The following is an 8884-nucleotide window of genomic DNA, read 5'->3' on the forward strand; positions in this document are numbered from 1 at the left end:
AAAACTGAAGTTTAAAGAAATTGAGTAACATTTCCCAAATCATCTAACTAATAAGGAGCAGAGTGGATGTGAACTTAAATCTTGTTCCAGAGAGCTGGAGTCCTTAGGCACCATGGTATATGACATTGCAAGGGCATTTGTGAAGCTTGCATATAGTAAGCCAGTCATCACAAATTATGGTGACAGACTAAACCTTTTGATTCCAGGCAGGCAAAACTAAACAGACCAGTTCTCAGAGACACAAAGACAAGACTGGCCCCACAGGAAAAGCAAAGCATAAATCCTGCCCAAGTCACAGCCTGCCACATGAATGGCCTATCTTGGCAGGAAAGAGTACATGTGTCTATAAATACAACTATGCATTATAAATGCATTAGAAAAAAATCAGAATTCATATCCCACACAGTTCTGCTCTGTCTTCTTCTACGTGGTCTTGTGCTTGAAGCAATACTGTCCTTTTAAATTAACAATCATATGTTGGCAAGAGCTGTTTGTTCATCAAGGATTGCAGGCTGCATTGATCTTGCAGGAGGTACGCATTTTTAACTGCCAATAAATTATTCAGGTTCTAAAAATCATCCCAAACAGAAATGCTGCAACAGAAATGGTGAGAGACTGATTGAGCCTTGCAGCAGGAAAAGTATTTGAGAAGAAACAGAATCCTTAGGGCAGTGGAGATGGCATGGGGAGGGCGCTGTTACTGTACTTAATATTTTGCCTGTTTTGCTCTTCAGGTTAACAGAGTTAGATAGACTCCTGTGATCTTCAGAGGGAAAGGAAAAATTGCCTTTTTTTTCTTCTTATAAATGTCTGGTGGCCCTTGTTTTTATTTTGTCACCATTTTGGGAACAGTCTTTCAGGTCCCCCAAATCTTATAGGAAATTAAGAAAGACTTAAATGTCAAAACCAGCACTGGTTATCTCCATTAGATAGATAGATAGATAGATAGATAGATAGATAGATAGATAGATAGATAGATAGATAGATAGATGATAGATAGATATAGATATAGATAGATATATCTATATCTATACATATATGCCTAATGTGTATATAAACGAACAATCTGTCCTCAAAATTGGTGTTATGACTGTTTCACATATGAAGAAGCTTTCTGTGTGGAAGGTAGGAGTGGAGTAAATAGCTGTGGATATCTAGGCACCTACCCATGGTACCCTTGGGGTCTATTGTCTCCAGAATATGGGGGCAATAATCTGACTCCTAACAGAAGTGTGTGTAGCCTGATCTTTGTATACCTCAAAAAAGATGACCATGTGGGAGAAATAATCCCAACATTCATTGCACAAACAGCAGAGAGACACAAGTGTCAGTGGAAGCTGAAGGTGAATCCTTTCTCTGATATTATTTATTTGTTCATTGTTCTGCCTGTCTTCAGGTACTGAGAAAAAGAAGTGAGCTCCAAAAGAGTGGAAATCTAGTTGGCCTTATTCACAGCTGTACTCCTCCATCACCTAATATTGTACATGGCATATTTAAAAGTTCAATAAATATTGGGGAAGAAATAAAGAAAGTCCGTGTGGGAAAAAGCGCCACCCATTACTAAGGATGAAGAAATACCATAATGTTTTTCAGGAAGACTTTAACTCTGACTCATAGGAAGGATGACTCCAAAGATGTGAGAACCTGTCTTGTGGGCCCTGTGGGCTTTAATGAAACTTGTGGGAAAAGGTGAAATGGAAGGATCCGTTAAGGACAGAACAGGATGGCTAGTGTTTAACTTATTAAAAGTGGATTCCTGATCTGAAATGTGTTACTGCCGGCATTTCAGTCATTTATCCTTATTTCGGGATCCCTGGGTGGCACAGCGGTTTGGCGCCTGCCTTTGGCCCAGGGCGCGATCCTGGAGACCCGGGATCGAATCCCACGTCGGGCTCCCAGTGCATGGAGCCTGCTTCTCCCTCTGCCTGTGTCTCTGCCTCTCTCTCTCTCTCTCACTGTGTGCCTATCATAAATAAATGAATTAAAAAAATTAAAAAAAAATATATCCTTATTTCACGTTTACTAAAGCACTGCGGTACAACTAAGCGATGCGACCCCTATGGGACTGTTGGAATGAGGTCATTACTCCAGGCCAGTGGGGGAACCTAAGAGCATTCAAGCAAGTTATTTGTTGTTAGGAAGCAAAATCAAACTAATTACATTTCCAAAGAAGTACAGTATGCTGGGGACAAGAGCATCATGAGAAAATCGTTTTTAAAAAGCTCCTAAGCATAAGTAACTCATGACTAAAGACACTGCACTGTTACGCAACATGGGTGTTGGGGGAACAAATTTACTCATGACTCCTGCTTCTGTATTACACATATCACTGGAGGTTCCCCTCATTTTAAAGAAATGTGAACATAAATGTGTATATTAAAATCACCTGCTATCCAAAACATGAAAACACAACAGCTACCAGGCTGAGAAAAAAAAAAATCTGTTGACACTGTCTACTTTTCCAAGACGGAAAGTTTACTCCACCTTTTGAAAAGTAGGGTCAGGGAGCCAACTTCCTGCTCGACACCAGCTAACCCCGCACTGCGTCTCCGGAACCGGGTCCTCCGGAGCAGCCCAGACAGGACAGGAGAGTGAAGGCCCTGGGAATGGGACGTACAGATGATCCCCCTGCCGCCCCCGCGCGCGCACCCCACTCTGCCCCTCCTTTGCTTTAGGGCGAGAAGGGATCCCAGCTCTGCCCACCCCCAGCCCGCGCGCCCCCCGCGGTCCCCCTCATCCGCCCACAAAACCCCTCGAGGGTGCGGACCCGTAGTCCACGAGCGGCTGGAACCAACCCCCCAGTACCTGCTCCAGAGGTCTCCTGGTCGCCCCCCGGGTCATCCGGAGGGTCCCCGACACTACATAGCTCTCTCGACCACACGATTTTCACCGACTTTACTGGCCTCGGACTCTGCGGGCCCCCTGCCACCCACCTCCCCACTAGACCGCGCCAGCCTTCCAGGACATCCAGTATATTGGGGGGGGGGGAGAATACTGCGGGGTGGCGGTGAAAAGAGCCCTTGCTGGGGAAGCCAGCTCCCCTGTGGCGGCGTCAGGGTCGCTTGCTCTTCGGCTTTTGACTCTCCGTCTTCTTGGGCAGCAGCACGGCCTGGACGTTGGGCAGGACGCCGCCCTGCGCGATGGTGACTTTCCCCAGCAGCCTGTTGAGCTCCTCGTCGTTGCGGATGGCGAGTTGCAGGTGGCGCGGGATGATCCTGGTCTTGTTGTCGCGAGCGGCACTGCCAGCCAGCTCCAGGATCTCGGCCGTCGGGTACTCCAGCACCGCCGCCAGGTACACGGGCGCCCCGGCGCCCACTCGCTCCGCGTAGTTACCTTGGCGCAGCGGCCTGCGCCCTCGGCCCACCGGAACTGCCTCTGCCACTTTGCTGGCACTGGGCCGCGCCTCCCCATTGGACGCAGCGACATCTGGGGCTCTGGGACCAATGACGAGCAGGCTCCGCTCCCAACCAGCGCTCCGGGCACAGGCACCTCCTTCTCCAGCTCTGTCCAGTCAAAGGAGCAAACTCCCAGCCCTCATTTACAAAGCCTCTCCTATGAATGCCGGGGACCCCAGCGCCCCGCATTCGGAGCCTCCGTTGACTTCACTGGCTCCTGAGGTGTCAGGGTCCAAGTTCGCCCCTAGGAAAAGGACGTCTTAAGAATTAAGGAACCACGGTTAAGAAACTGCAAACTCAAATAAATAAATAAATAAATAAATAAATAAATAAATAAATAAATAAATAAATAAATAAAACCTAAAATCAAAAAAAAAAAAAAAAGAAAAGAAAAAAGAAAGAAACTGCAAACTCCGGAAGAGCCACCCCGTACAAGTATAAAGCACTCAAGCACTTGAGGCTGCAAGTTGAGCCCCACTTCCCCACGGTGGCCTGCCCGCGAGGCGGATTTCCTTGCACCGTACAGCACAGCAGCATCCTAGGCAGCTAGTTAACCTGACTCCAGACACCGCGCTTGGGGACGGGGGGGGGGGGGGGGGCGGCAACAGTGCCCCTCTGCCTGCCATTTCTCTAAACCAGCGCCTGTCTCCTGCGAACCCAGATGCTCCTTTTGCCCAGCAGTGTGGAGAGCGGGCTCCGAAAGATGCCTGGGACTGGCCACCTGAACTTTCTCAACCAGACCAAATGACACGGGGCTCCCCGCGTGCCCTGCCGCTCCCAGGTTGCCAGTATTCGCTTCTGCGAAACTAGAGCGCTGCACTAGACGCCAATGCTCTCCTCACAGACTGCAGAACAAGCTCGCGTAGCCAGAACTCAGCGTCTCTTGTGTTCGACGTTGTGAGCCTGAAAAGTCTCTGGATGCCAGGGAGAGGATGCAGGATCAGTCTCTGAGACACAAAGTCTTGGCCTTGGCTTCCTCCTTATTGATCACTGCGGGGTTGACCATGTTCTCCACGGAGACTCGGAGCCCCGAGGTAAATTAGGTCGCCTAAGACTTTGTGGTGGCACTCGGTGGTCCCTTTTTCCAGCTCTCTACTGCCCCTGCGGCGCTCAGAGTTCATGAAAAAGACAAAAGGAAGAATAGTAGCAACCGTCCTTACCTAAATTGCAGAGCCAGAGCATTAGGAACAAAGTAAGGTTGTTTTTGTTTGTTTGTTTGTTTGTTTGTTTAGGTTCATTTATTTATTTATTCATGAGAGAGACACAGAGAGACAGGCAGAGACATAGGCAGAGGGAGAAGCAGGGTCCCTGCAGGGAGCCAGATACGGTACTGGATCCCAGGACCCCAGGATCTCGACCTAAGCCAAAGGCAGATACTCAGCCACTGAGCTGCCCAGGTTTAAAAGTAAAATTTACCCTCCCACCATCCTAATAAATACTTTATTTCAATGAAATCACATTTTCAGTGATTTTTGTACATGCCTTACTGCCTACAAAAATGATTAGCCTATGTATAGTAGGAACTCAACAAACGTCTTTAGAGTTGAGAAACAGCATATTGTCATAATTAAGTCATCCTGGAGCCAGATTGCCTTGGTCCAAATCCAGGCTCTACCACACTTACCAGCTGACCTTGGATAAGCTCTGTAGCTATCCCAAAATGTAATTTTGAAGATTAAATACTTTAGTAAGCATGTAGTAACTGCTAGATAAACCGAATAAATGACATACAGATGTCTGATGCAGTTATTAACATGTTTCTGACATGAGCTTTGTAAATTTCAAATTTTTGCTATCAAGGAAAACTTTTAACAATTATTTTTGCTATTATTTGGGACACTTTTTCCTTTTATTTTTGTAAACAAGATGGATTTCTAACTTGAAAATGTTCTAGGTGCACCTGGGTGGCTCAGCGGTTGAGCTTCAGCCTTTAGCTCAGGTGGTGATCCTGCGGTCCTGGGTGGAGTCCTGCATGGGGCTTCCCACGGGGAGCTTGCTTCTCCCTCTGCCTATATCTCTGCTGCTCTCTCTCTCTGTCTCTCATGAATAAATAAATAAAAATCTTAAAAAAAAAAGAAAATGTTCTAACCATGACTTTTTAGTCTTAATAAATGTAATCAATCAATTTACGCTTATTAGAATTCTGATCTCTTCCAGATCTGATAGACTTTTCTTCTTCCCTGGGAGTCAAAGATGAAAATCATGTAGTACGATATGACTATTTAGGATTCTTCGTAGCCATACAAACAGTATTCTGGGGCTTTATTATTTTTTTTAGAGTTTTTTAGAGAGCACACATGTGGGTGGGCAAATGAATGGAGGAGCAGGGTGCCTGGAGAGGGACAGATGGACTCCCTGCTAAAGGCGAAAGTTGGGTCTCCATCTCACTTCCCTGAGATTATGACCTAACTGAAATCAAGTGTGGGAGGCTGAACCAACTCAGCCACCCAAGCACCCTTCTGAGGACTCTTTTATCTTTGTTTTTTGAAAACTCTATATATTTATTTGAGAGAGAGAGAGAGAGCAGAGGGAGAGGGACAAGCAGACTCCCCGCTGAGAGAGGAGTCTGATGTGGGACTGGATCCCAGGACTGTGGGATGACAACTGGATCCAAAGGCAGACACTAAATGGAATAAGCCACCCAGGCTCCCCTCTTTAGTAAAAGGAGTACTTTCTGTGTTATGCAGATGGGTAAGGATGGGTAAATCATAAGCATTTACACACATATAGATATTAACTATAAAACTTTTCTGGAAAGGCTTACCTTTCAAGACTCCTGCCAGGGAGCGGACGGAATTCAGTAGTATTCCCTCCTTCAGATGTTAAGTGCCGGAGAAAGAGTTACGAATCATCCTCTAAATACTGGCGCCTTTTATTGCAGTAAACCCTTTTGGGAAGACAGAGTCCTGTAACCTAGAGCGGTGACATTACTGAAAGTTTCATTTTTGTTCAGGGGTTCTCTTAAAAAAGGATGGAGAGCCTCGTAATGGGTGATTTGCAGCACAAATCACTCTTCAAAGCTACCGTGGAGGCGTCTATGATCCTAAGAACTTTGAATTTGTAAGTAGATGTGAGAACCTCGGGTTTGAATGCAGTGAGAAGTTTACAATATTTCATCTAAATAACCATAGAAATCGTTACTTGGTTGAAAAGCAAATATGCACGGGTTTGGGGGAATGGGGGGTGCGCACAGGAGGCCAGATAATCTGCAAGTGGCGCACAAGCCGCTGAAAGGGAAAAGTCTGGGAGAGGGGAGGGAGGAAGGGGTAAGGTCAGACTTTTAAAAATCATCTTAATTCTCTGCGGGGGTCACAAAAAAAGAGAAAAAGAGATGTCTTAAAAAATTTCCTCTCCCTCCCATTGCTGACTGAAGATCCACGGATGAAAGAAAAGGTGTAAAACAATTGCTTTGAAAGCCAACATGATGTCACGCACTTCTGGTTACTGTTTATCTCCATATTAGTGTAATGGAGTAGCATCGTGAAAAGAAGCGATGCTTTTGAAAAATGATTCGAATTCGCGCGCGAGATGGGGGTGGGAGGCGGTGGGAGGGAAGGGAGAGAGGAAACGAGCGCGCACAGCATCTGGCTTCTTTTTATTGAAGGGCTGAGAAAGCGCGATAGACACATTCCAGGGACTTTTCCCTCCATTTTGCGGCAAGAATTAAAAAGTCTCTCCAAGAAAGCAAAAAAAAAGAAAGAAAGAAAAGAAAAAAGAAAAAAGCAAAGTCAGGCTTGTCCCGCCTACGGCTCCCTGGCTCGCCATTGGAGGGGGACGACGTCTCCTGGGGCCGCGAGCCCCGCCCACTCCTCGAGGTCCTCAAACAGGTCCGCTCCCAGGGAGTATAAGCCCCGGGCTACGCCGGCCCGACGCCGGTCGCCCGCTCGTCCGCGGACCTCGGCTGCTCCCGAGCCGCGGGCATGTCCGGGCGCGGGAAGGGCGGCCAAGGGCTGGGCCAGGGCGGCGCCAGGCGGCTGCGGAAGGCCCTCCGGGACAGCGTCCTGGGCATCACCAAGTCCGCCATCCGCCGGCTCGCCCGCCGAGGCGGGGTGAAGCGCATCTCTGGGCTCATCTACGAGGAGACCCGCGGGATGCTCAGGCTGTTCCTGGAGAACGTGATCCGCGACGCGGTGGCCTACGCGGAGCACGGCAGGCGCAAGACGGTCACCGCCATGGACGTGGTGTACGCGCTCAACCGCCAGGGCCGCACCCTCTACGGCTTCGGCGGCTGAGCCGCGTCTGCCGCTCCTCTCCGCACTCCAAAGGCCCTTTTCAGGGCCCCCGGAACGTCAGGGAAAGAGCTGGCGCTGGCCGCTGCTGGGCGGGGGTAGGGCGCTCGAGCACGCCCTGCCGCGGGCGGTGGAAGCTGCCGCCGCGGGGGGCCGCGGGGGGCTGCGGGCGGCGGGCTCGGGGCTCGGGGCTCGGGGCTCCGGAGGGGGACGTGTGAGCGGCTGCCGGACCCGGAATGCCGACCCGGCGCCGCTCGCGGGGACGTGGTGTGGGAGGTGCGGTGCCGCGTAGAGCCCGCGCCCTGCCCTGCGCGCGCAGCCTGCGCTCCCGTCCTGGCTCGGGCTTGCACCTGCGGGAGGAGGCAACCCCCAGGCCCCGAGCGCCGGCGGGTAACGCAGGGCTTCTAGGGAGCCGCGGGCTCGCGCGCCGAGCCTATACGAGGGCTCCCATGCAAATCAGGGCCAGCTGGTGCCGCCTCCGATTGGACGGGAAGCTCGCGCGTCACGGGGGGCGGCTCCGGCTCCGCGCGCTGCCCGGGCCCTAGAAGGCGGAAGCCGGGCGGCGCGCCAAGTGCCGGGTCCTGGGCCGGGGCTGCGCCCCGGGGCGCTGCCGAGTGCGGGTGTTTTGTCTTTGCGGACGTTTGAGGAGGAGGTGACCCAAGCTGGGACGCTGAATGGAGGAGGCAGAGGCGGGCGAAGCCGAAGGGGGGGCCTAGTAGCGCGCGGCCTCTGCAGGACGGGGCGGTGAGCGGCCCCGAGCTGCGGAGCGTCCCGGCACGAGTCCCCGGCGGCGGTGCCCGAGCCCCTTTAATTGCCTGTTGATCCCTTAGGAAAGTCCTAGTATTTAAGGCCGCCAGCCTTTAGCTCTGGCTGAGGCTGCAGTGCGGAAGGAACGTGGAGTCTCTTGGCCGAGTCAGCCACGCCTTGAGGCCAAAGATGACCCCGAAGAATCTGGTCTAAGCCTCCTGCCTGCCCCACTTTAGCTTCAGCAAAAAAAAAAAAAAAAAAAAAAAAAATTACATTGTCAGAGGACGGTATAAGAAAGCAGGCTGAGACTTGGTTCCGCATCTCCTGGTCAGGCAGTGGCTGCATTTCCACAGCATATAAGAATATATTTTATATATTTGTGCATGAGTGTGTATGTACATATATAAACACATCTATACGTGTATATATATACACACAGACACACCTATATAATATACACATGTATATATTTATATATATATTTATATATTATAATAGAATATATTTTGTGTA

The 8884-nt window shown here is 50.0% G+C and overlaps 2 protein-coding genes across 2 annotated transcripts; one reads left to right on the plus strand and one right to left on the minus strand.

Annotated features, from left to right (window-relative positions):
- Nucleotides 1-3052: 3052 nt before the first annotated feature.
- Nucleotides 3053-7317, minus strand: LOC129514785 (histone H2A.J-like). Its single transcript, XM_055333492.1, has 2 exons — nucleotides 7256-7317; nucleotides 3053-3503 (listed from the first exon to the last, which is right to left on the minus strand). The coding sequence occupies exons 1-2, from the start codon at nucleotides 7315-7317 to the stop codon at nucleotides 3053-3055; spliced, it is 513 nt and encodes a 170-aa protein (XP_055189467.1).
- On the plus strand, nucleotides 7316-7627 carry LOC129514789 (uncharacterized). The gene has a single exon (XM_055333495.1). The coding sequence runs from the start codon at nucleotides 7316-7318 to the stop codon at nucleotides 7625-7627; it is 312 nt and encodes a 103-aa protein (XP_055189470.1).
- The last annotated feature ends 1257 nt before the right edge of the window (nucleotides 7628-8884 follow it).

This window comes from Nyctereutes procyonoides, unplaced genomic scaffold (assembly GCF_905146905.1).
Source record: "Nyctereutes procyonoides isolate TBG_1078 unplaced genomic scaffold, NYPRO_anot_genome, whole genome shotgun sequence".
In the NCBI taxonomy this organism is placed as follows: Eukaryota; Metazoa; Chordata; class Mammalia; order Carnivora; family Canidae; genus Nyctereutes; species Nyctereutes procyonoides.